Source organism: Vespa crabro, chromosome 19 (genome assembly GCF_910589235.1).
Source record: "Vespa crabro chromosome 19, iyVesCrab1.2, whole genome shotgun sequence".
In the NCBI taxonomy this organism is placed as follows: domain Eukaryota; kingdom Metazoa; phylum Arthropoda; class Insecta; order Hymenoptera; family Vespidae; genus Vespa; species Vespa crabro.
The window spans coordinates 4399828-4427500 of record NC_060973.1 but is presented as its reverse complement, the minus strand read 5'-3'; the positions used below and the strand labels follow the sequence as shown (position 1 = coordinate 4427500).

Below are 27673 nucleotides of genomic sequence, written 5' to 3'. Positions count from 1 at the left end.
CCAAACACTTTTGAGTTCTCCTCGATAACGCACTCTTTCCTGTCTCCTAGACTGTTCCGTCTTTTCAACTGCAAAATAAAGAAAACGAAAAAGGAATTATAAACTAATTTGTATAAACAAAGATGGAGGATACAAAGAATATAGCGTTAGAAAAAAGAGTAATAGAGTTAACGATAAATGTCTAATTCGAAGGAAAGGGATCGTCTAACTGGACGAAGCTAGGATTCTAGCAAAAGTATATGAAAAATATTAAAACAAAAAAAAAACAAAAAAAAATAAATAAACGAAGTATGTGTGTCAAATGGCCGGACATTTCTTCGGTTAGTAGAGCGAAGGTGATCTCGTTGGAGAGAAGTAACGTAATATGATTCTGTTGGACGTTGATGATATTTTAGATTTTTCTCTCCTCTCTCTTTCTCCTTTTTTCTTATTTCTATTCATATATATATATATATATATATATATATATATATATATATATATATATATATATATATATATATATATAAAAGATATACTTGCACATTGACTCGCCGTTACAACCGGTTAGCTCCTGTTATATCCTTCTCATGAAGAGTGCGTGGCACGCGTGACGCAATTCTTCCTCGAGAACCATACATATATAAGCTTGTAAATATACGTATACGTACTTATAATGTATATGTGCGTAGTATTATATCGAACACTTGCTTCGGGATACCGTATAGAGAAAGAGTGAATGTGTGAGAAAGAGAGAGAGAGAGAGAGATGCATCGTGTGGTCCATCGAGTTTCACGAAACTAGGACACGCGATTCTCTTCCCTGTCGTCACCAGAAAGGTATTTACCTCGACTTCCTCGGGGACAAGCAAATACTCCTACTTCTATACACAGTTCGAAAATAAACATGTGTATTGTAACGAAGAAAAAAGTAAGAGATAAAAGGATATATATATATATATATATCTGTATATGTATAAAATCGTTGGCGCAATCCATTCGTACTTTTACTTGTAAATCTTTTTCCTAAAGAAAAACATTAACTGTTTGTTTTAACAGGTAAAAAGAGAGAGAGAGAGATAGTAAATATTTGAAAAATAAGTCGAACGCGCCACTCGATCGTTTTTTATTTCTCTTTTTCTCTTTTCGAAAGCTCTCTAGCCGCATCGAATATCCGATTTCTAAAAAAAACTAAAAGTTCCTTCCATCTTTGACTTGTTTTTTTTTTGTTTTTGTTTTTGTTTTTTTCTTTTTTTTCTTTATAACCTAATTTCAAACTAGAATAACACGGAAGTCTATAATTTGTAAGATACTTACATGTACCGTCGTAAGTTCGCATTGCAATTGGACAGAATTTATTTTCTTCGTAAGAGGAAATTCCAACGGTGATCCTCATCGAATCAATATGGCATCCTTGTTGTATCGGATAGGACGATTTCTTCCTCTCTATATCAATCACAATAATCATCCAAGATTATAGAGGTATTTTTAACATTTATCTTTAATAATTAATAATTTCAAAAGAAAATATCTAATAATTTTCTAATCGATTATACAAATATACGTTATTAATTATTATTAGAAAAAATTTTCAGGAAATTTTTGAAGATTATTAGAACTAACCTAAGTACAGGATCTATCAAGAGATAGAGAAAAAAAGTCGTGAGAAAAATAATTTTTGCGAAGTAAAGGAAGCCACGTGTTTAATCCAAGGAAGAAAGAAAGAAAGAAATAAATAAATATAGTTATTAAGCGAGGCCAGAGGATAATGGCGTAATTGAGATATAGAGAATGAGAGAAGAAAAAAAAATGAAAGAAAAGGATAAAAGGTATTGCCTGCATCGTTTTAACATCGCTTGCGTCTCGCTCCGTTTTTCTCTCGCGGTATATCCAACTTCACGACAATCTCCTCTCTCTCTTTTTCTTCTCTTTGAATTGTGCCTGAAGTGACCTTCGATCCAACAAAAAACGCTATCTTTTTCTTTTTAATTTCCAATTTTTTCCTTTTATATCACGAATTTATTGACTAAATTCTTTAAGACCGGCTAATTTGATCGGGAAATTTTTCGAAACAACGCGTCTTTTTAACTCGACGACAACGACAACGCGCATACGCGATCCAAAGTGTAGGTCGAGAACTGAATTTTCAACTCCTGATGCTCTTTCTCTTTATGCTCACCTGTCTACCTTCGTCAGGTGATGCAGAGGGCACCACCTTCCTTTAATGTTCTTTTTACTTGTATATAAAGAAGTGATCTCTGATTTTTTTTTCTCTTTCGTCTCTTCCTTCAATTTTTATTTGCATATTGAGCATAACTATGACTTTGATTTGTTTAAATCATTTTACAATCTGATAAAATTATTTACTTTCTTAATAGATATATATTTTAGATTTAGTAGAAATTTATTCCCTTAAATAGATCTCTTTCGAAAGCAGATTATCGTTTAGAATACTTCTTGAAATTTTAGTATGAACTTTCGGGAAACAGGAAAATATTTTGAATTCGTTCTGTCCATTCGAAAATATTTTTGTTTTATTTTGATATGAAATATGTCTGGTGACGTTGTTATAAAAAAGGCTACCAAAAAAAAATCAAAGACAAGGATTTGCAAAAAATAAAACCCAGTTTATTTACTTTAACGTTCTCTCTATTCTTTGTGATAGGTTCTCAAATAACGAGCTTCGGCTTTACTGTCTTTTACAAATATCAGGAATGCTGGTGTTCCACCACGAACCAAAAATCTGCAAAAATTATATTAATTTTATTGATTTAATTATATTGATTTTAGAGAATGAGACATTTTTAGTAAATAATTTTTATCAATTTTCAAACTTACTGTTCATCCGTTAATATCTTTCCAAGCGTTTCTGAAATGTCCACTTTATGTAGAGAAATTTTATCTTTTCCTTCGAAATATATTGCTACGGTATCAGGGTTATACTGATGTTGAATATCCCATGGTGGTGGGGAAAAATATAATTCTTCTAATTGTTCTTTTATACTAGAAATACGTTGTAAAAAAAGATAAATTATTATTCAATAGTTATGGTATAAAAATTATTTTTGTAATTGATAAAAAACATACGTAATATCCTCGTGAAAATTTTGTACAAAATCAGTTTCTTGGAATTCAGGATATAAAAATATTACTGGCCATACAAGCTTGTTATTACCATCTAAGTGTACTTTACTTTGCATCAATTCTGGTATCTTCGATTCCAAATCTTTCAAGTTTGGAATTTTGTCACCATCAAGCAATTCTAATTTAATGCCTCTACTTTTGATGGTAGATAACAATTCTTCTTCTTCTTTAGAAAGTTTTGCTGCTTCTTTTTTCTGTTTCCTTTGGTCACGGTATGAGGTTTTCTATTATAAATTAGATAATTAATATAAATTTAATTATTATTGTATAAGATAACTTATCTGTTTAGTAGATTTGTCATAACAATGATTTTACATCACACAATATGATCTGTCTTTTTAAATCCAATATAGCTCTCTCTTCTGGGAAGATACGTAGGATTTTATCGCATAACTCGTTACACTGTTCAAAGTCTTTTACCCTGAAACAACATCTAGCGGCTCTTTCCAAGGATTTAGCGTAATCTGATTTCAATTTTATTGCTTGTTTACTGTCATTTAAACTACACCTACAAAATATATTTAAAAGAATTATGAAATATTCTATAATGTATTTAATTTAAGGGCATTGATTTAAGCAAACAGCTATACCGATAATTTTGAAGCATATAATGTGCAGTAGCTCTATTATTGTAAAGTTGTGCCAATAATTCTTGGTCTTTGCATTTGGTTCTGATACCTTCTGTATAACTTATAATAGACATACGATATTGTCCATTATTGAAATTGAAGTTTCCATCGTCTTTATAACTTTTAGCTAATTCTGTAGAAATAAAATTAATCTATATAGAAATAATTTAAAATATTCAAATATTCAAATATTCAATATAAATACAAACGTTCAGGAGTATTTTCTTCCGATGAATATTTAAGTTGCTGTAATCCTTCCACAAGAGGAGATAGTGGCTGTCCAGGTTCTGGAGCTTTCTTCATAAAAAATGGATGATTTTCTAATTCTTCTAGCATACTCTCTTCAGTGTATCCATCTTTAAAAGTTCTCTTTTCTAATTGACTTATAAAATCATCCAATTGCCCGTCCAATTTAGTAGCAAGCTCCAAGCGTTCATCGTAGGTCCAAATTTTCTTTTTGTTCTTGTTATCCATGGTTTCTTTTACTTATTATTGTGTTATATATTTATCAAAATTGTAGTATATAATGAAATAAAGGTTGGTGGTAGTAACAAAATAACCGTTCTGTGTAGAATAAGGAATAATATAGAATAATTCTGATCACCCAAACTTGAGAATATATACTACTTCCAAAAAGAACTAGTTCCGTTACGCCAACCAACAAGAAATGTAGATAGAGAATTATATTCCTTGCGGTTAGTTTCGATACATTTCATGAGATGTCGCTAATCGTATATTCAACGTTTTTAACTTTTTTTTTCTTTTTTTATTATTACAAAGAATAAAATAAGAATTGTCGCGACAGCAATAAGGGATAAATTGTATTTCAAACAATACTGCATTTATTATATATTAGATTAAAGAGGACATCGTTCGTTAAACAAACTATATAAACTAGATTAGATTTTAAATTTGAAAATTGTATCGTTTGAAAATGTTAGTTTGAAACAGTTCGTTATATCCTTGATCGTATGTAAACATTGAGACAAACATATATATCGAGAAATATAATTTAAAATTAATATCAATAAAAAAAGATAAGAATTAAAGTAGACGAAAGAGTGTGTGTGTGTGAGAGAGAGAGAGAGAGAGAGAGAGAGAGAGAGAGATAACAGGGTATCAAAAGTAAGAGCAATCAGATATTATATTTAGGCGGCAGAAGGGGAAAGTTTCGATTGCTCTCGGCTTTCTGAAAGCGGGGTCTCTTTGTCCAATCACTCAAAGATTCACGGCAAGATGGCGCTCGGTGAGAGGCGTTCGACGATTGGTCGATTAGACGACACGCAAAGTTGCCGAGAGCAGTCGCTCTCACGTCCTCGTAGCGGGCGCGTCGAATACGTTCCTGGGTTCGTTGTGTGATAGTGAAAGATAGATAGATAGATAGATAGAGAGAGAGAGAGAGAGAGAGAGAGGAGATATATCGTGCGCGTTCCTTTTCTCATCACAGTCTGTTCTCTCTCTCCCTCCCATTTCTGTCTGTCGTTCGGTGCCGTCTGCGCTCTCGCTCCCACCCGGCCAACTGCAAGTAGGAAGCCAGGCAGCAGCCACCCTCTCTCGCTTTGTACCCTCGCAACGGTGGTAGCGACGACGATGCGAGAAACGTAATGGCCACCGTGGGCCTAGGATAGATAAAAGAGAGGAATTCCTTTTCTCTTTGGATCTTTGTCGGCCTGGTCTTCTTTTATCGAAAGTGTCGTGCAAGAAAGAAACGACATAGAATCGGTATTACGAGAAAGATAGACAGAGAGAAAGAAAGAAAGAGAGAGAGAGAGAGAGAGAGAAGACCGTTCGGACGTTAGTCCGTTTCGTTCGTCGCGGTCTGTCGGTGAAAAGTGCGTGAGCAAGAAACAAGAGAAGAAGAAGAAGAGAAGAAGATAAGCACCGTTGTTGGTGCATCCTTAGTGTTACTTATGTGTGCCAGCCATTATCGAACGTATTTCGCTCCAACTATCCCCGAGGTGCGGAGGACGGGATTGGATTATATTATATCATTTTGCCTTATCGTACAGTACATCGCGGATTCTACCCTCCGTACCGAAGAACCATCGGAAAACGAGGTAAGTTAATATCTACATACTTTCTCTTTACCTTTCTCTTAGTCTGTCTCTCTCTCTCTCTCTCTCTCTCTCTCTCTCTCTCTCTCTCTCTTTCTATCTTATCTTTCGATACTAGCCGCGTGTTCGCGCGTGTGTTTGACCGACCATACGAAGATCGGACGCACCCTCGCAATGAAAGTGCGTGCCACGCCAATTTTATTATTGAACACGATAAAGATTATTGGACTGAAACGTCGGGGGCTTGTCTTCCTTCCTTCCTTTATTTCTTTCGTCTTTCCTTCCTTTATCTCTTTCATTTTTTTTCGAATGTTAACACGGAGGAAGACCTAGGGAAAGGTCCATTTATCGTGTTCCCGATACATACATGGTAGTTCGTTGGTAATGAGAGTATGCGCGTTACGAGCCACGATCAATTTCGAAAGATTCGGCAGTACCGCTTTTGCAGAAGATGTCGCGGTGATGTCTACCTGCTTTAAAGTCATATCGTCTGGCCTTCAACGCTTTCTCACGTGCCACCCCCATTCTGTCTCTCTTTCTCTCTCTCTCTCTCTCTCTCTATATATATATATATATCTTTTCTTTTAAAAGAACCTTTGTTCCTCGTGTAAAAGTTATAATAGTGGCACGAGGACGAATCCCTCTCATCGCAACATTATATTGCTGTCGTCTCGCCCTTGTCCGCACCCCTCTTTTTTCTCCTTTAACTCTTACGAGCGCGCGAATAAATCTCATTTCTATCTCTTTTTTTCTTCCCCCTCTCTCTTTCTCTCTCTTTCTCTTTCTCTTATTCACACGATACTTATCGTTCCACCTTTTCTGGGCGTATACCGACGTTCAACAGACGGAAAAACTCTTCATTTTCTTTAACATTTCTCCTTTATAATCGTTAATCATAATTATTATTTAATTTAAACGGGAACGAACGTTTCTATCTAGATGATAATCTAACAGGTGTCTGTCTCCCTTTTATTATGACCTACAAACCTTTTTGACAAATCTCTTAAGGATATAACAATATATCGATAGATTCCTTTTTAAAATCTATATTATCGATCGAGCACGAGGCTCATCCTTTTTCATTGTTCTTTTCTCTGTTTGCCTCTCTCTCTCTCACTCTCTCTCTCTCTCTCTCTCTCTCTCTCTCTCTCTCTCTCTCTGTCGGTCCGTCCGTCCGTCTATCCATCCATCCGTCTGTCTACCTGTCTCTCTTTCCAACTATCGTTACCTCTCTTTGTGAAGAATTTATACGGAGATTGCTCGTCGATAGGTCGGTCGATCTGTCGTTCCTTTTAGTTTCCACGACCTGCTTCGATATCCGACGTCCTCTCTTTCTCTTCTCTTCTCCTCCTCCTTTCTTCCTTCCTTTTCTCACTTACATACGTCGATTCAGGCTTGATGGCAAGCTTTGTCTTTCTCTCTTCTCTCTCTCTTTCTCTCTCTTCCTCTTTCTCTTCTAACCTTTTTCTCCTCCGTTCCCATTACACGACGTTATCGACTCGTCGAGAAAAATAGTTTCATGGAGCAAACTAAAATGGGGCTTTCTCTCTTTTTTTCTCTCTCTCTCTTTCTCTTTTCTCATAAGATAAAAAGGTTTCATACTATTCTTCGTCTTCTTCATCTTCTTTTTCTTTTTTATTTCGCGACGATACGTTTACACCTTTCCTGTTCGACTTTGAACACATTACTCTTCTCCTGTTTCCTCTTTTACTCTATCTCTCTTTTTTATTTGCTTACGAGCCATTGAGAATGCGTGCGTGTAGGACCTTCTACAATTCTCTCGTAGCTCAAACTTTTCTATGCGCTTTTATTATTCTTTTTTTCTTCCCTTTCCCTTGCCCCTCTCTCTTTCTTTCTCTCTATTCAATTGTATTTCCATATCATCTGGCTTCGTTCATTGTTCCGCGTAGTGAACTTTTGCGTACGAACCCGACCACAGAGGGATACATTTTCTCTATATGCATTCAAAATTGTACCTCATTTCTGTCATTATATTTCTACGCGGTTAGTTAATTAAGCAGGAGATACGGTACCAAAGGATTGGGAAAGGCTTGAAATGAACTAATCCTTTTGATTCGAAGCAGCACCAGCGAGCGATGATAAAGCTTTAACGAATCGTGACAATGTAATCCGTTCGATTTGATTTAAATTTCCCGGGCAAATGAGTCCATTCAAAGGCAACGACGTGTTACTAGTCGTACCACGGTAGATCGCTTTTCTTCATTTCCTCTTTTACAACCCCTTCTTCTTCTTCTTCCTCCTCTTTTTCCTCTTTCTTCTATTTTTTCTCTTCGTTTTGTCCTCCTTTCATATCCCACATAGATTAGTTCTTATTCCTTTCAACGAAAGATCGTAAATGGAAAGTCTTTTTTTTTTTTCAATCTTCTTAAAGGAACCATTGACTGGTTCGAAAATGAAAAGGCAAAGTGTATGACGTTAGGTACGACGAACCTTTCCAATAAAATCGATCGTTATTCTTTTATAGGTGATCCTCATAAATTAAACGCGCACGCTTAGTTCTAAAAGAGAGAAAGAGAGAGAGAGAGAGAGAGAGAGAGAGAGAGAGAGAGAGAGAGAGAGAGAGAGAGAGAGAGAGAGAGAAGAAAGAAAGAAAGAAAGAAAATGAAGAAGTACATACGGTAGGATATTCGATAAAAGGAAAAAAGAGAGAGAAAAAGTTATCGAAAATTTCCGAAGAATTTCGAAGCATTATGAATGACGTTTTTATAAAGGTAACCTTTATATATTTGAGGTGGTTCAGAAATTCAGGGAGTATGTGGCAACGTCGGAACCTTCTCTCTTTCTTTCATTCTTTCTTTCTTTCTTTCTTTCTTTCTTTCTTTCTTCTTTCGTTCCTTCCTTCCTTTCTTTCTTTCTTCCTTCCTTCCTTCCTTCCTTCCTTTCTCCTTCTTGTTCGATTCCGTAGATGCATCTTCCTCGAGCAACTGCAACAGCAGCTACAGCTTCAGCTATAGTTATAGCAGAAGTCGTAGTCCGTGGCCGCAGCATCACCGGCAGAACCTTCACCGCCACCGTAGCCGTACCTTATGCCATGTAGAGAGAGAGAGAGAGAGAGACATAGAGAGGGAGAGAGAGGTAGAGAGAGAGAAAGAGAGAAAGAGAAGTTTCTTTCTCTCTACCTTTACAAACCACCTTACACCCCATCCATGCTCTACTCTTTTATTTTATTATTCGACCCGACCTCGACGAGTTAGACCGTGGCCGTGTATATAGCAGCTTCTCTTCTCTTTTCTTCTCTTCTCTTATTTTCTCTTCTCTTCTCTTCTTATCCTCATCCTCATCCTCGACTCCTTAGCTAACGGAGAAACTGGAATCTCAGCGCGCGTTGGATGGGGGGCTCTACTCTTGTGTCTCCTTTCTACCTTCTCCTCCACCTTCACCTCCATCTCCTCTTTCTCCTCCTCCTTTTTCTACCTCTTTTCGTCTCACCTCCCTTTCACAATCCTTATGGTTCCTTTGCTATTTTTGTCTCTCGATATAATTACATCGCGTATATTTTCTTTAATCACCATAGACGCCATTTTATCTATAGCCGCTATGTTTTTTTTCTTATTATTCTTTCTCACGACCAATACAAAATAACAGATGATCCTCTTCGTTGTTCGAACTTTGAAATATTATTATTTTGTTTTGATTTTTTTTCCCTGCCCCCCTTTTTTCTTTTCTTTTTTTCTTTTTTTTTTCATCTCACCTGTCTCCATTCTTGCACTATTTTGATGATATTGTAAAATACAGGTGTCTATTGGCCGATATATGTGAAACTTTATGCCTACGTAATTCCTTTTACTTTAGCGTGAATCTTGACCAAGCCAGAGTCCCTTGCCCTTTCTCTTGTACCTTCTTTTCTCTCTTTCTCTTTCTCTCTCTCTCTCTTTCTCTCTCTTTCTCTCTCTTTCTTTTTACTGGCGGATAACCCCGTAGACTTTAAGCCTGTAAGCCGACTTTACTTTAGCGCGTGCTACAAGCGTGCACGCCGCTGTGTCCCTTTGCGTCCCTGACCCTCTGCAGTCTGCACCCCTCTGTGTGCGTCGTCTATCCTGCCTCTGCTCTCTGTGTGTTGTTCCTCTTGCCTCTCTTCCCTTGCGCGCTGCGCCCTTCTGCACACGAATGGATATACGAACGCAGACTTTATATTGAAAATACCAAGCTCGTATAAGAATTTTTCATTGCTGTGGAAGAAGAAGACGAAGAAGAAGTACCAACGAAGAAACGCGCTTTCTTTTACGATCGTTCCTTTCATTAAACATACATACAACATTCATATATACATATATGTATGTATGTATGTATGTATGTATGTATGTATGTATGATATTACGTACATACATACTTACATGCAACGTAGGGGATCGTAATCGGAATTCCTTCGAATTGCAAGGAAGTATATATGCGTGTATGCTATTTCCTTACGTATATACGCACATATATATATATATATATATATAAGTTTTATGTATGTATGTATATGTCTGCCGTGGTTATGTTAAAACTTCATTCGCACGGTACATTGCCCTCCTCTATATCGTTTCTTTCTTAACATCGACTGGTTGTTTTCCGAATGGACACGTCTCTTTTTCTATCTTTCTATTTTTCAAAGTACAACGGCCATCGCTCTTTGTTCTCCTGTTTCCTTCACTTGTTTTCATTTTATCGAACATCACTCGACGACCCCTTATCTCTCGTTATCTCCCTTCATGCGACTGACCAGTGACCATATACATTTTCCCTTCCTCCATCCCTCGTCTCTCTTTCTCTCTCTCTCCCTTGCTCTCTTTATTTATATTTTTGTCTCTTTTATCTTTCTATTTCTATTTATATTTCTTTTTGATCATTTTTATTCGAATAACTTATTATGTATTTTACATATATATATATATATATATATATATATATAAAATAACGTTATTTATATAATAAATAATTAAATTCTAATTCGTTTGAAATATTCATATTCATATTTTTGACGCATAATTAACTCATAATAAATTAATGGATCAAGCCTATATATATAATATCTTATACTATATATATAGTCTAACATAGTAAAATAATATAGTATGTCTTATAATATATATCTATGTATATATATACATATCTTTTTTCTCTTTCTCTCTCTCTTTCTCTCACAATATACTCGCAATTCCGCGCTCTTTCGTGTGTTAAGAAAATTCGACCAATCACGTGCTCCTTGGCAATATATTATGCTAATCCGTTGAAATCGGCGCGTTAAGTATGCAAGACACGTGAAATAAACACGTAATACGCCGACCTCGCACTGCACCTGTCGCGCATGCAAATCGCCAGCTACTTAAGGTCGAACCTGTTGTGATTTTTCTTTTTCTTTCCTTTCTTTTTTTCTTTCTTTCCTCTCTTCTCTTTCTCTTTCCTTCTCATTACTCTCGCCTATTCGTCGACAACACGATCACTTTTACTGACCGAGATTCAAGGATATATATATATATATATATATATATATATATATATATGATGTATATATGTATATATGTATGTATGTATGTATGTACTTTATATCTACGATCGATTTAATACGTATTTTCTATCATAATATCAATATATATCGTATATATAGGATGTATCGTAATATCGAGGATGTTTTTTACTTAGTATTTATTATCGATTATTCCCAACTCTTAGTATCATTTTTCTTAGTAAACACGCGTACCTTTGAACATCAGTTTGCAGTCATATTAATGCGAGGAGTCATGCGTGGGTGCCTTGTGTTGTATCCCTGATACAATAGGGCTTCCGTCGTACATAAATTTACATGAAAAGTGGCTTCTGATGTACCACGAGCCAGACACAACCGAGCAATCGGGTTTTCTAAGAATTTCGTCTAATAAGGATACGAAGGATACCTTTTCAAAAGGTAAACTACTTTTCTATTCGATGGGATGCAGTCTCTCGCAAACGAGACTCTTTCAACAAAAAAAGAGAAAAAAAAAGAGAACGAAAGAAAAAAGATACTCTAGCAGACACCCCACTCATACGCGCCTGTTTTAATAATTTATCAAAGAATTCTCTCTATATATTATGTATACACGAGCGGGTAGAGTTAATAAGAGGAGCGAACTATAAAAAGGCTTTAGAGAAGAGAAGAAAAAATTCAACATGAAAATTGTCCTGATCGCATTAGGTACGGCTTCTTCTTCGTGCCACCTTTCTCGAGACACGACGTCAAATGTCTTTTCTAACAAAGAATCCTACTATTGGGTTATTGAATATCTTCATTTCCACGTTTCCACGTGCTCCTTGAATTTCAGGGGATAAGAAAGAAGAAAGAGCAGGATATACTTGTGTAGAGAAATAGAGAGGGAGGGGGATAGGAAGGAAAGGTTAGGAAAATTTCGATCGGTTAAGTTCTCTTCTACGAGAAAGAGAGAGATAGAGAGAGGGTCGGGAAGTCCATTGTAAGCAAAAGTCCAAGTCTGTTTCGCGTCCATCTGCAGCATCTGGTTTCTTCTTATAGTACCTAAAAGTAGGTGTTTCGGTGGCTAATACCTCTGCTTCTTGGCAGGCACGTTTAACTTTCCTGGCTCGTATATATACATATATATGTATATATCTTTATCTGCCAAGTGAATTCGTTCCGAGCTCTCTTACGTATACAACAGGGAAGAGAGTTACAGCGCTTTGTTCAGTCGAAGAATCGAAGGTTTTTTGTGAATAGAGAGAGAGGGTGGGGGGAGAGAGAGAGAGAGAAGTCGAAGAGGCGTTGAAATTCGCCATTTTATGAGACGAGTTACTCGTTCTAATTGCCTTTGTTTACTCGCCATGTGCACACGTATATATATATACATATATATATATATATATATATATATAGTGTACACACACACACATACACACACATAAATGTAAGCATACCCAGAAAAGGTTGCATTGGATGCAAGCAAAACGAGAAATCTTCCTCTTGTTCTCCTTTCCAACCATCGCGTATAACCGTGGTGGTGTTGTGTTGAAGCACATCGTTGGCCTCTTCTCCTCCTCATCGAACGTGGTGGGTGCATAAAAGCCACGTCGGAGGAGAGTGCCATTTCTATCGAGGTGAGTGCAAATGTCGAAGAGTCGAGGGCAATGAGAAAGGATGAGCTGCACATTCCATTGGCCACGATGAATGATGCACTCGAGGAAAAGCCTTCTCTGTCGATGGTGATGATGGTTGTGCTGGTATACTCTGGTGTCAGTGCTGGTTGGTGCTGATAGGATTCTACTGCTCTACTGTTGTTGCCGATGGTACTGGTTGGTGATGATTGGTGGTGGTGGTAATCGTAGGTCCCAGTGGTAGTGGTAAGTTTCTCGCGAGGAAGAAGAAGACGCCTTTAATAGTCCATCGTTGTTGATCGATCTGACGAAGCAATATGCTAATAGAAAAGCAGATAATAGAATCGATTTCTCACTTTTAATCTATTGTTTGGTTCTTCTTTTGGTATCTTATTTGTTAGGATATTGAAATTTTCCATAAATTTTGATTTAGTTTATTTTTCCGTGTATATATATATCTGTGTGTTATCCTTAAAGATAATCTTTTACTTTTCGATTCAATTTTTTTTTTTTTTTTTTTAAGACTTCTTTACTTTTTTCTTGTATGGTATTGTCTTCTTTTTTGGCATCTCGATGGTTATGTTAAGACGTCGAAGGTTTCTATAAGTTTTTCCTCGCATCATTTTGTTTTTTCTTTTTTCCTTTCTTTTTTTCTAAGATCCCTTTTCGATTTCAAAAGTTACTCTCTCTTGTCCACCCTTCCTTTAGTGCTTTTTTTTTTCTTTTTCTTTTATCTTATGTTTTTTTGGCCCTATAACTTCTTGGCATCTCGATTGTTAAGTCAAGACAGTTCAGTTTTCCATCGATTTTGTCTCACTTTTGTACGTCCTTTTTTTTGTACATACCTTTTCAAGTTAGTATTTTTTCTTTTTTTTTTCAGTTCTTTTTTTCTTCTTTTTCTTTCGTTCTATGATTTCTAGCCTTTTCCTCTTTGGCATCCCGATGGTTTAAGTTAAGACATCGCAGTTGTCCATTGAGTTCGTTTCACCTTAGTCTTTTTCCCTCTCCTTCTTTTAGTTCTTTTTCTTTTATCTTATAGTCTTATCTCATTCACTCTTTTTTTGGCATTTCTTCCTTCTATCCTACGGTTAATCAAAAGCGCGTACTGCTTCGCATCGTTTCTAACAGGCGAGGAAAACGATTTAGATTTTTGTTATTAGATAAAAGTATATCTTTCGACAATCTAAACATCGTACACAGAGGATGAGAGAGAGAGAGAGAGAGAGAGAGAGAGAGAGAGAGAGAGAGAGAGAGAGAGAGAAAGAGAGAGAGAGAGAGAGAGAGAGAGAGAGGGAGAGAGAGAGAGAGAGAGAAAGAGAGAGAGAGAGAAGAGAAGAGAGAAAAGTGCGGCATTTAAAAAGATCGAGTTTTAATATTCTCGAAGGATGATGATGCGATGCAAGAGATAATCTCTCTTTTTCTCTCTTTCTACTTCTTCGTGAATTTTGAGAAATGTAATTTCTTTAGGGCGTGAAAAGTTTTTAAAATTTCCCGCCTTTACATCGGAATGCAACATAGAGAGGGGGGAGGGGAATACGTGTATGTAGATATACACACACAAACATGCGTGTGTTATATGGATGAGAGGGCGGAAAGAAGGAGAGAAAGGGGGGTGAGGAAAAAAAAGAAAAGAAAAGAAAAGAAAAGAAAAAAAAATATAACTGCATTCTACGTTACGCTCTTTTCGACCTGATGGACATCGTTGGATTAGTGTTAGCGCTATTATATACAGCGCTAAGCAGCTGTCGTTCTGCATTTTTTGTATAAGTACGTACGTACACGCGCTCATGCACGCACGCCATCCAGTTTCACCCATGATGTTTTCTTATGGCTTTTAAAAAAGGGACTGTCGACTGGTATCGTTAGCGACCATTGTTACTTCCAGACAAATATATTTTTATTAATTTTTATTAATTTTTATATCTTTGCACCTTACCTCCTAGATCATCGTCATCCTCGTAATGTTTTAAAAGGTTTTTTTTTTTTTTTGTTTAAGAAAAACTAAACAATTTACATCCATTCTTGAAAGACTGTCTTAAAAATTCTTTCAATATAAAATTTATTTCAATTTTTAATTATACGTTTAATGATACAGTATATAATTTAATAAATATAAATCCATTTGTAATTTATACATTTATATATCTTTTTTTTTTCTTTTCTTTAATGTCGAACAAATGTATCATTTCGATTGTGAAGGAAGGAAAGAAGTATAAAAAAGCAAAGTTTCTCTTTCAAATGGAACTACTTGTTCTATAAATAATTTAATCGACAAAAAAGAAGAGGAGTATTATAATAACAAGAAAGAAGTAAAGAAAAGTTTGTCTTTCAGATGGAATATGCAAACCGTATAATTCACCGTGTAATTTAATCGAAGAAATAAGAAAATTATAATCGCATAAAGAAAGACAAGAAAGAAAGAGAGAGGGAGAGAGAGAGAAGGAGGGGGAGAAGATGTATTTCTTTTCTTTTTTTATCCGGAAATTTATAACGCATAAAAATTCCCTAGCTAGTTTGTTTTACTACGCAATCGTGAAGATATGCGAGGTGTGTACACTCATGCCTCTTTTATATGGGAAGGGACAGTCTAGACTGTTGAAAATACATCGAGGAGCAAGAGAGAGAGAGTGAGAGGAGAGAGAAGTTTAGTAGTCGAACGACGATCGAATGACGCATACTCATGAGAGGATAGGATGGCGAAGAGATTATTGAAGAGGGAGGAGGAGATGGAGGAAGAAGGGGACGATATGGGAGTCGAGAATTTGAGCTTATAGGTATCTAATCTGTGCCGTCGTAATTTGAAAGGTAGCGGAGGGTCTCATCTTCTTCGTTGGTGTACTACCTATCATTTTTTTTCTTCTTTTTCTTCTATGACAATAGAAACCGTCTTTCTAGTCTTTAACGATCCCAAGGTAAAGAAACGCTTAGACGATCGTGATATGGCAAATGTTTAAAATGATGGTTAACAAGGGAAGGATCTGAACGATTGTATATGTACAATGTACACACACACACATATACGCTCACGCTCACGTATTTATATATAAGTTGATTTCTATGTGAATGAGCATTCGTATACCAATGCATTGCTTTGATTGGACTGTGATGTAAAGGTCTTTCTGAAAGGGAGAGAATTCGTATGGGGGAATGAGGGAACAGTTCTACCCTCTCTCTGTTTCTCACTCTCGTTATTTTTTTAATTGCTCCCTTTGATTCTTTTTCCTTTTGTAAATTCGACAAGCCAGCCAGTCAGCCAACCAACCAACCAACCATCCATCCATGCATCCATCCATCCATCCATCCATCCATCCATTCATCCCCTTTCGACGATCGAGGATCACGAGTTCAACCAAAAGGAGATCTTCGTTTTTGTTATTCCTATGTAATTCGTTATTAACAACGTTCGATGGCTTGTCGATCATTTGGCCGGTATTACATCAAAACGAATATGTGTAAACGATAATACTGAAAACAAAGGCCGTGAAACTCTCTCTATTTCTCTCTCTATCTCTGAAAGAGGGTAGTTTTCATATAAGCTCGATGATATTGCTTGATACTTTGCCCATGTATATATACGTGTAGTGTACGATCAATGCTATTCTTTGATATCCCGCGTTTAGTGACCCCTTGATGTTTTAAAATGGAAACATTCATTAGATAGGTAAAGAAGGGATTGACATGTATAATAAACTCTCTACTATGATTGCTCGTCAAAAGTTACTACTGTACTTTGTTACTTTTACTTGCTATCTACCTATCTATCTTTCTTTCTTTCTCTCTCTGACTCTGTCTCTTTCTCTGTCGAGTTAGAAGAGGATAGAAATGAATCAGACAAATGTACGTACGTATATGCATGTACATAACTTTAAATATGAATGATCCGTGTACATAGGTATTTCTCTGTGTGTGTGAGTGTGTGTGTATATATATATATCGTGTACTGTTAGAGAGAATTTTATATATATATATATATATATATATATATATATATATATATATAAAGAGGAAACGCGTTGCAAGATTATCGATCTCACAAGAGAAGCAATCCCTGTGAGAGCATATACGTAGTAGTATACACCGAATTAGAATAGTGGTAGTTGGGCTAATATCGCGATAAGTCGCCCGGGAGAACAATTATTACGGCATTAACCGTGGCACGGCACATCGCCATTGCAACTCTGGCTTACAATATGAGAGAGAGGGGGGGAGAGAATGAGAGAGAGAGAGAGAGAGAGAGAGAGAGGGAGAGAGAGAGAGAGAATGAGGGGGAGAGAAAATGAAGGGGAGAGAGAGAGAGCGAGAGAGACAAGGCATTATCTTTTACGCTCGGGACGATTATTACTACATTAATTTCATTTTATGCGGCCTGTTGCAGGTTCGAGAGACGACGGGATAGTTCGGATCAATGACTTACTTCGCTTCCTTCCAACGTCCTAACGACGTCCTATTATTAGGACATCGTTCATTGTTCACCGATCATAATAGCTACCGCTGTTGATCGTAAAGAAATGTGAGTATGTTTGTTATTTTCTATTTTGTGACAGATTTTATCTCTTTCATTAATGTTTTTTAAAATGAGCTAATTCACTTGTATGTTTCATTGTTTCTCTCTCTCTCTCTCTCTCTCTCTCTTTCTCTCTTTCTCTCTTTCTATTTATCACTTTTAAGGTTTATCTTAACATTCAAGATCGATAAAATGGTTAGAAGCAAGGGTCCTCTTATGAATGAATGATTCTTTGATCTACCTAAATAATTAAAAAAATATTACGCTAGGATATACTTATGTCATATACTAGCGAGTTGAGATTATCCTATCGAACGTGTCACTATCTTTTATTTTTTTTTTGTTAAAGCTAGTTTATTAAAATATGTTGTCGGGGGATTGTGTGATGTATAAGAATAAGCTGCAGATACAATTTAGAAGGGAAAAAAATCACTAGGATAATAATACTAGTATAGAGTTAAGCTTATCGTACCGATTTATACAGCATCCGAACGCGTAGCTATTTTAATATACTTTTTTTTTATCCGATTAGTTGCTTATTGATACGTATAAGAATAATTTACCCAGCCAATCTAAAAAAGAAAAAAGGAAAGAAAAATCGACTAGGATATCCCTAGCGCGAGTTAATCTTATCCTATCGATTCCTGCAGCATCCAAGCGTCATAATGCTTTTTTTCCTTCCTTTTTCTTTTTTTATTCCCGTTTTTTTCTTATCCGATTCGTTGCTCGCCAAGAGAGTATAAGAATATCGTAGAAAGTAAATTCGTAACTCGTGGGAAAGGAATGTGCGAATACCTAGAAGAAGGAGTAGAAGTGGAAGGAGAAGAGACGGTACACAGCAGTAGTGGCATCATGCCAAGCGATCGATCGTGCGAGTTATATACAATGGACTCCTTTACGTCGTGCATCATAGAATAATCTTTCAAAAGAGTGCGCTGCTTTTTAACTCTCTTTATGATAAAGAGATTTCTTCAAAGAAAAATTCAACCGATTTTTTCAATTAACCCTTTGCACCCGACTGTTAACTCTAAGGGTACATCGTAAATATAACAAATAACTCGAACGTTTTCTTTTAAAGGGACCCATAAAGATTGAGGGTAATTACTGATAAATAACCTTAAACAAAACTTGTGCAAAATTTCTTGGAATATTTCTTTCCTCAAGATACGCATATATATACATGTGCGTATATCCATTGCAAAAAAAAAATGAAAAATATATCCAAATAGGACATACAAATTATCGTTGGTGTTACACGTACGGGAGCTCTCTTTTGTAACACAGATGATTTTAAAAATCAATTTTTTTCTTGGCTTTCTAAAGGCTTATTTTTTGTTTCAAATTGTTAGATTACAAATCTAAAAAATTAAAAAAAAAAAAAGGAAAAAAAAACGAGAAAAAAGCAATTGATTTTTAATATCACCTTTTCTGTCCATCTTGTATCATTTTAATAGAGTAATTATTTCCAACGCTGTACGATTTTATATTGAAATGATATACATAATATATTCGAATTGCTGATCGAGTTGATGATCGGAAAAAATGTTCGTGTGTGCAAAGTATTCAATCCATAATCTCAATAAAGTATTATCGAGGATTTCATGTGATAACTCACGTCAAAACTCCATATTTGATAAAGATCGGGCAATATTATTGGTTGAATGATCTTATCGAAGGATACCATTAATTTTTATCGGTTTTATTCGATGTGCGTATATAACTATCGAGTTCTCACGAATGAATCGGACTTTTTCATATACGCCGTGAAATGATGAGTGTATATGCATACATGTTACGAATACAGACACACATAAATTGTATGTATATATGCATATACATATTATTTTGTAATCGTGCGCAGATAACATATAATAAACTTGCTGAGGTCTTTCGAGGTATTAACACTTTCTGCGTATAGAGCATACATTTGAAAAGCTTAGCAATCCAATCAGAAGCGAGTTTCCACAGAGAATGTCGATTACGACATTCTTGACCCGAGCATCGTGGTAAGTAACGCACGAGTAGATAGCAACTCAGCATCGAAGAAACCTTGCGCACATCACTTGGAAACTTATATTTGTATGTGCCTGTACAGGCATGTGCGTGCGTGTCTACAGTTTAGTTTCTTCATTCTAGCATCTAATAATCTTATGAGAAAACTTTTACTAGTTGGATATCTATTCTATTTATTTTAAGATTGATTATTTTGAATATAAAAATATAAGTGAGAATAAAAAGAGGAAAAAGAAAAGAGAGAGAGAGAGAGAGAGAGAGAGAGAGAGAGAGAGAGAGAGAGAGAGAGAGAGAAATACAATAACTCGACAAAAGACTGATTCATCCCGAAGTACCCCTAAATTTCCTGTCGTTATACTCCTCTTACAAGAGTAACTAATGAATTGTAAGGCTTCGTCAGTTTTACGATATCATTACCCCCCCGAAAAACAATATTCCTCGTTACAACACTCCTATAGATCATTTTACAATCGATTTTGTTTGCAATATCACGTTACTAGAGGAGAATCCTATCATTATAAGCTTTTCAATAGGAAGGTGGCGACTAGTGTCCCGTTTTACATCGGTATATTCGCGAAGAGGATTATAATGATAGAAGCTAATAATAATAATAATGATGATGATAATAATGATAATAATAATGATAATGATGATGATATTGATAATGATGATAATAATAACGAAGGCATAAAAAATAATTAGAAAAAAGGATAAAATAAGTAGGACTAAATAAAAATGGAACTATTTAAAAACCATATCTAATTTTTTTTTCTTGTTCATTTTTTATCTTTTAGGTATCGGGTTTCTAACCGATGGATCAAGGATTAAGTAAACCGCATTCATCTCGCATATACAAAAGGTGCGCATGAAGCATGAAAAAATATCACGGATTTCTTCTATGCACCTTCGACGAATATTGGAAGATCAGTCTCCGTTTGATATTTGGAATCGAATGTTCCTCGAGGATATTTATCTGTGATGATCTCGAATAGAGATAACGTTGGATCAAGAAAACCAAGCACGAGGATATCTCCCGCAGGTCGAAATAAATAAGTTTTTTTTTCTTTTTTTTTTTTTCTTTCTTCTTCAGAAAGATAACTTTTCGGCCATGCCATTATAATAGAAGCCAAACAAAGTGCTCTACCACGATCTTTTATTCATCCCTGTCGGATGATTTCAATTCGAGTAAAAGAACTGATCGGGCTATGATAAAGCTGGGAGATATTCGATTGATATTGGAGTCTGGTGGTCAAATTAATACCAGTCACTGTGGAACAAAATGTGACGGGCTAATTGAATGCTATTAACCTGTCAAGATATTACGAATGAGTGAGAAGAACACACACACGCACACACACATACATATATATATATATATAAATATATAAATAATTATAAGTCTAAGAATGTAGAAATATCTATGAAAGATTTATTGACTGATTTGAGATTCTAAAAATGACGAAAATACCTACGAATATTAGAGCGATGATGCTCAGTAGGTAAAAAAAGGACTGGCCCTTCTCTCTCTTTTCATTTCCCAGCCCATGAACGATAAATATTGAATAATTCAAAGGAAGATCTTTTTCGCTCTTCCGATGCATCAATAAAAGAGGAAGGCGCAAATGGGAATAGAATAGTAATCTCAAAGACTGGTCCTCGTAAGTGTCCTTATTTCGAGAATCCTCCCCACCGTCGTCTTCTCTAGGTCGTTACTATCTGCCTATTACTGCTACTACTACTACTACTACTACTACTACTATTATTATTATTATTATTATTATCACTGGTACCACCACCATCACCACCACTATCATCTTGGCTTTTCGTCGGCACTCCTTTCTTCCGGTTATGGAATGAGCCGGCGTTCGAATACTTGGACGTTTGCGGGCTCGCATAATCATTATCGAGCATCATGATAGGAACGATGCGCTTACTTCTCTCGTCATTTTTAATTACCATGCAATTTTGTGTGAACGTTTGCCTGTCAAGCGGTGACGGTGGCCCTAATAGTCCTATCTTCAATCTAGATCATACGGCGTTAGAAAAGAATCTCGCTGCAATATTTATCAAGGTCGCACATAGTTCGGCTACCACAAAACGTAGCGTACCTGCTTATGACGCTCAAATTTCAGCTAGTACTACCTTATCGACCGTACCGTCGCCTTTAACAACCTTCACCACCGCTACGACTACAACGGCGACTAAGTCAACGACGACAACGACGACAACGACGACTAGAGCTATAACAACCTCTGCGATTAATCCCTCGTTACATTCTATAAGAATACCAGTACCACGTGCTACAGCATCGTCGGGTATACGTGATTTACCATCGTATGCACCGCCTTCGCGAGCCTTGTTTACACCACCCCTACCGCCGGAGTACCTTCATCCATTCGCCGACAAGCCAACGCTTAGGGGTACAAATTCTGACGTACATACTGGTGCAAGAAGGCCCGTACCACCACCTAGTCTTACCCCGGCACACGAGAGAATACCAATCAGGCCGCCTGACCTAGTACAAGTGCCTGCTTCCCATGGCCCAGAGAGACACTCGCATTCCAGGAATAAAGCCATCAACACGAGCAACGTCAATACAAAATTTGGACTCGAATTTTCCGAGAACGAGAAGAGAAATAATTCGAACGAGTTTGTACCGACTCTTCATTATCCAAGCATATCGCGGATTCTTTCCGGTAGCAATGGTAGAAAACAAGACATTCCTGAGATTCTTTTGAAACCGCTTGCTACAAAGAGTCCATTGCAGAACGTACCATTGGTTATAACGACCGAGAGAATGAGTACGTCGACGATGATGTTGGTAACGACAACACCCGCTACAGGAACGACCACTATGATGCCGATGACGAGTACGGTCGATCCATTTAAGAAGATTACTCAACCGACTATTTTCAACCTGCCAAATACGAGGAGGCAGGAGAACGACGGCGATTATCAACATGGCCTGAGAACGGAGAATGGTTTCAAGACAGATAATATCGAGATAGTCGATACAGAAAGACTGCCATATCCCCAACCTCAGCCACCGGCACCACCATCGAAGAAACCAAACGACAAGGACGGTGATTCTTTGGTACCTCACATAGATACGAATCCTTCAGAATCAACATGGAAAATCGCCTGGTCTCTTCACGTTTACGTAGCAGCCATCATGTTCACTCTGATGGCCTTGTATTCGATTTACAAGATCGTTCGTTTCAACGAAGCTACCAATCTTCTTACCCAGTCGTACTTCCTCGCCGTTCATCTTCTTTTAACGACTGTCTGTACTCTGAGGTGTTTTCATCTGTTCTACGATGCCTACAATTTGGGCCATTCTTTGCCGGAACCATTGTCACGTGTTTTAATGTACTTACCGGCACCGTTGTTATCGGCAGCCTTTGCAACGCTTATGTTGTATTTAGCCCGATGCTCCGAGGCACCATCGTTGAACAACAAACTCTTATCTCCAGCTGCCCTAGTTTTATTCTCAACCGTTCACATAGTTTTATGCGTCTCTCTCCACGTGTCCACTCACGTGTTAGGTTATCGAGATGAAGCAGAGATATTGCCCCTAGTTTGTCAGTGTATCTACATCATTGTTTGCGTTACACTCGGCCTCTGTTATGTTTATGTGTATCGTGTCGTACGCTCGCAGATACACATTACGAACAATAAGACTGCTGGTGTCAATCACGTGGTCGCTGGCATCGATCCTTCGACCGTGGCATTGAGTACAGCAATTACGACGACCACAGCGACAGCAATACTCTTCATACTGATAGGTTTTGTTCAGCTCTATGGTATATTTGGTATACGTGAACGTTCTCAGCCATATCCTTGGGTCTGGTGGGGTTGGCAGTTCTTCGTCAGGTTACTAGAACTCTCCGTTTGTGGGCTATTGGTTTGGGTCGCTAGTCTCTCGCAGTATCCCCTACGAGAGAAACAACTCCAACAGCATCCAGCTCACTCGGGTTTTGCTCTATTCCCGTGTGGCAGTTCCACGTCTACGGAGAACATGGACGATGTATTGTATCCAGCTATATGCAGCACAAATCAAGCGATACAAAATTATACCATGAGGACTGGGAAACAAGTCTACGATGACAGTTTTCCACTTAACACGTTGCCCGAACATTTGAACATATCAGGTAGACATTACTTAAATAATATCGATGATCTTTTATTAAAGATACAGCTTGAACTTTATTTAAATGGACTACTACTCTAGTAATGGTTTATAGTAGTGATTAGATAATTATGAAATTGAGGTCTAACGTCATATACATATTTTGATACTTGAACTTTCATTATTTAACAATTGTATCTCTGTATATATAAACGCAGATAAAAATAAATATATTTATTCTTGAATTTAGTAATTCTTTTATGTAATCGTAAAAGCTTTAAAAGTAGTGTGCGAGACAATATGTCTTTTTTAATATCTAAAACGGCTTAGACCACTTTGCTAATTATCGACCCATATACAAAGTATAAGTTCAATTAACTGTTGCTGCTACTTTCAGGTACCTTCGAAAGGCATTCCATTCGTAAGTCCGGCACGATGGGTCATTTTCCGCATGAAGGCCGGGGATCATTGAGTCGTCATGGCAACGGTGTGCAAACTTTGAGAAATTCCGAGAGTCGGGGCAGGCATACACCTGTTCCAGCTTTACATGAGCAAGCTCCAACAACTGGGTCTACAATGCTGGTGGCGGAAGACGGCTTCGTCAGGTTCCGAAATTTAGGTGCGGAAGAAGACGATTTATCCGATAGCCAGAGTATGGTGGGAACTCATGGTAGAGGGAGTTCGTTGGCCGGTAGCGTTAGATTTAACGCGAGGCATACCAACATTCAACACCAACATCAGCATTCGCAGCACCAGCATCCTACTCAGCATCAACATCAGCATCAACACTCGTTGCAACATTCTCACCCGAGTCAACATCAGACGAGTCATCATCAACTCTACAACAATACGTAGAGATTCGTCGTCGTGCTAAATTATTACGATGATGCGGCTTAGTGAACCTATTTCATCGTTTATCAGCTGGTTACGTCAAACGGCTCGATAAATGGATAGACTTATCGAACAAATAAATATATCGCGTTATAATTATATATAGAAATATATATATATATATATATATATATATATATATATATATACATTTCACACACACACACACATACACACACACACATACACACGCCAATTGAGAGAACTGATGATCGTTAGGTAAAAAGCGTAAGACGCTTTTTCGTCGACATTGTCGTATAATGTCCAAGTAATTTTTTTAATTTGTATATCTTTGCGAAACGCAGTATCGCGTTGCATCGTCATCGAAAAAAAAAAAGAAAAAGAAAAAGGAAAAGGAAAACGTGAAAAGTGTTCCCAGTGCGCTCTGCGCGAGTGTCGATTTGTACCTCGCGAATTAAATTTTCTCGTTTCATCATGCAGGGATGAGGGATGAAAGTCCCTTGATGTACCAAAAGTTTCTAGGCGATATTAAAAATCAATTTTACTACTTTTAAAGACATTTAGGCTAAACTTTCTTTTTTTGTTTTTTCTTTCTTCTTTTTTTCCCTCAGATTGTAAAAGTACGACTCTAACTCTTCAAACTACAAAACCTAAACTATGCGCCTGATAAGTCCGTAAAAAAAGTAATTGATTTTTATAATCACGTAGGAACTTTTGGTCTGTTCTGTATTATCGCGAAAAGAAGATATTGTCTCCCCCTTGTTGTATAGAAAAAAAAAAGAAAAAAAAATCATTCCTATATATTTCTCACTCCTCTCCTTTTTACGTGTTATTATCATCACGTCTTATTAACACGCGCATCATCTAACTTTGCGAGTCGAGCCGCTACCCCTACTCTAATGTACTTATATTTATTTTCTATCTTCTAATAGGCGAAGAAAGAAAGAAAGAAAACAAGTAAACAAGTATACGACGAATTCTCGTTCATGAAAACGGGATTCATGTTTCGTATCTGGATAGTCCAGGGTATTTCGAGTCGTAACGTTATTAATTAGGCACTTGGTACTTAATAAGATGATAAATACGTGTGATTGAAAAGAAAAGAAAAAAAAAATAAGTTATACGGTATCTCTCCCTCAACGTAATGTAATGGAAGCAAGCTTTATTCTCATATATATTTTATAATTTTTTTTATTTATTGTTATTATTATTATTATTATTATTATTATTAGTATTAGTATTATTATTGTTGTTATTATTCTCTGTCCGATTAATATTAAACTCGGCTATGTGAAATGGATTGGAAGAATGAACGATTCAATTTTTTATATATATATATATATATATATATATATATATATATATATATATATATATACATATTTATATATATATATATATACTGATAACTTATACCCATAATAATAATAATAATAATAATAATAATAATAATAATAATAATACAATAAAAAAATAATAGATGGTCGATAAAAAAATATTTTGCCTTTTGTTCAATATGGCGCCATATAATACGTAAATCACACATCTGTTCTCTTTTGGTGCGCTCGTCCTTTAAATTCTCGCGTGTATTCAAAATGACGTCCGTTTTACTGATGTTCAATGGGAGATATATTTTTCAATCAAAAACACCCATACATACTAAAAAGTAAAAGTCGATCATGATTTTTCAAACGTATATTATAATTTAAAAAGAAAAAAAAAAAGAAAAACGCGATTATCTCAAAAACGGTATATTCTAAAAGGAGACATATTCTCTTATTGAAAACTAATTATTGTCGAACTAAACGAAAAGAAAAAAAGAAATACACCGTTTGTACAGTCAATATTAATAATTGATAATTTAACGACCGATCGTTATGAATGTACATTTTATTCATCGTCCAACAACCCTCTTTGAGCCGTATAAAATTGATTAGTTTTATTTAAAAAATATAAATTAAACAATCAATTTTGATATCGATGTTCCTTTTAGCGCATGTCAAAGTTATTTATAAAATATAATGCATTTATTATCAATGCTCTTATATATTATGTTTTGAAATATTCATCAATTGTTAATTATGCAAAAAACGAAAACAAAAGACAGGAGGAAATCACATAATATTTATTATTATTGCAAACACACGTGCACTGACGTTAAGTTTTCTCTTGGCAAGTTGCAATAAGGTCACGTGATGAAATCAATGAGAAAAAGGAAGAAGGTGCAATGTACCTTTACAATGCTATCTAAGTTATTTTAGAAATAATATCAGAATGTGTGTGGTCATAGTATTGAAGCATTGTGTAATTTTAATGTTATACGTTTATAGAAGAGGCTACGGAGGGTTTAGTTTAAGTTATAAGAACTTTGAACATATGTTTAATTTATATTATTAAGATTTAGCATTAAATTAGACATATGAGATATATATATATATATATATATATATATATATATATATATATATATATATATATATATATCATTAATTTTTTAGCGAGCAAATACAAGCGAATAAGACAATTTGACATACGAGCCAGTAATTATTTTTCTTATTTTTGTATTTTTGTGTTTTTAAAAATGTTTTTTTTTTTTACTTCTCAGAACCTAATGGTACAAAGTAGGAGTTTCTACTTTTCCTTTCGTATATTAATATATAGGCTTAAGCAGTCGTGCAGTCTGTATGTTTATATTGACATTGTAAATACGACGGTACATATACACAGACTCTTATAATTGATGATAAATATATTTGTCACACGGTAGATTTTTACATGAAAAGACGATTCAAAAATCTATCGGTAGGTTGTGCGCAATTTTAATTCTCGACATCATATCTCAATTGTAAATTCCAATGAACACGCTCTCGTTTTTTAATTTATAACAGAAATCTGTATTTATTATGTGAGGAACACATTCCACAGAGAGAGAGAGAGAGAGAGAGAGAGAGAGAGAGAGAGAGAGAGAGAGAGAGAGAGAGAGAGAGAAGCGAATTAGTGGAATTTTATTGCTATTTTAGATTAACATAAAACCCGGAAAAGAGAGAGAGAAAGAAAGAGAGAAAAGAAAGAGAAAGAGAGAGAGAGAGAGAGGAACAAATGTGTAAATAAAAGCTTTTTGCGAAATATTATATGCTCGTCTCAGCTTATCATTTTCTAATAAGTATTTCAATATGTTTATGCGGGTTTGTATGAGTTACATGCGCGTAGATCTCTGTATGTGCGTATACTGTACATAGATATGTATAAATGTAGATAAGTGATATCTCTGAAAGACACCAAATAAC

The 27673-nt window shown here is 36.0% G+C and overlaps 3 protein-coding genes across 4 annotated transcripts in view; 1 reads left to right on the top strand and 2 right to left on the bottom strand.

The window, feature by feature from the left end:
* The window catches only part of LOC124430752, a 3757-nt gene extending 2495 nt beyond the window's left edge, over positions 1-1262 (bottom strand). The window contains exons 1-2 of one of the 2 annotated variants that reach the window (XM_046977750.1): positions 651-1262; positions 1-68 (exon numbers count right to left, since the gene is read on the bottom strand). The exon at positions 1-68 is cut by the window's left edge and continues 576 nt beyond it. The gene's annotated coding sequence lies outside the window, so the exon portion shown is untranslated. Of the gene's footprint in view, positions 69-311; positions 334-650 lie in introns of those variants that run through there. The other variant, XM_046977751.1, reaches the window with a different exon arrangement.
* Positions 1263-2584: 1322 nt separating this feature from the next.
* Positions 2585-4395, bottom strand: LOC124430751 (DNA polymerase interacting tetratricopeptide repeat-containing, protein of 47 kDa). Its single transcript, XM_046977749.1, has 6 exons — positions 3961-4395; positions 3713-3884; positions 3438-3630; positions 3066-3346; positions 2817-2981; positions 2585-2721 (listed from the first exon to the last, which is right to left on the bottom strand). Exons 1-6 carry the CDS (start codon positions 4223-4225, stop codon positions 2628-2630), a joined length of 1170 nt encoding a protein of 389 aa, XP_046833705.1. The 5' UTR covers positions 4226-4395; the 3' UTR covers positions 2585-2627.
* A 178-nt stretch (positions 4396-4573) lies between these two features.
* LOC124430748 lies at positions 4574-27517 on the top strand. The gene is made up of 4 exons (XM_046977741.1): positions 4574-5808; positions 17264-17398; positions 20200-23556; positions 23932-27517. Exons 3-4 carry the CDS (start codon positions 21318-21320, stop codon positions 24387-24389), a joined length of 2697 nt encoding a protein of 898 aa, XP_046833697.1. The 5' UTR covers positions 4574-5808; positions 17264-17398; positions 20200-21317; the 3' UTR covers positions 24390-27517.
* Positions 27518-27673: the final 156 nt, after the last annotated feature.

Bases quoted from the DNA above. Each gene is read 5' to 3' on its own strand.
- LOC124430748 (XM_046977741.1), top strand. From the start codon at position 21,318: ATGATAGGAACGATGCGCTTACTTCTCTCGTCATTTTTAATTACCATG. The intron at 23,557-23,931 runs GTAGACATTACT...TGCTACTTTCAG, and splicing joins CGAACATTTGAACATATCAG to GTACCTTCGAAAGGCATTCC.
- LOC124430751 (XM_046977749.1), bottom strand. From the start codon at position 4,225: ATGGATAACAAGAACAAAAAGAAAATTTGGACCTACGATGAACGCTTG. The intron at 3,631-3,712 runs GTATAGCTGTTT...TATATTTTGTAG, and splicing joins TATATGCTTCAAAATTATCG to GTGTAGTTTAAATGACAGTA. The intron at 2,982-3,065 runs GTATGTTTTTTA...ACGTATTTCTAG, and splicing joins AATTTTCACGAGGATATTAC to TATAAAAGAACAATTAGAAG.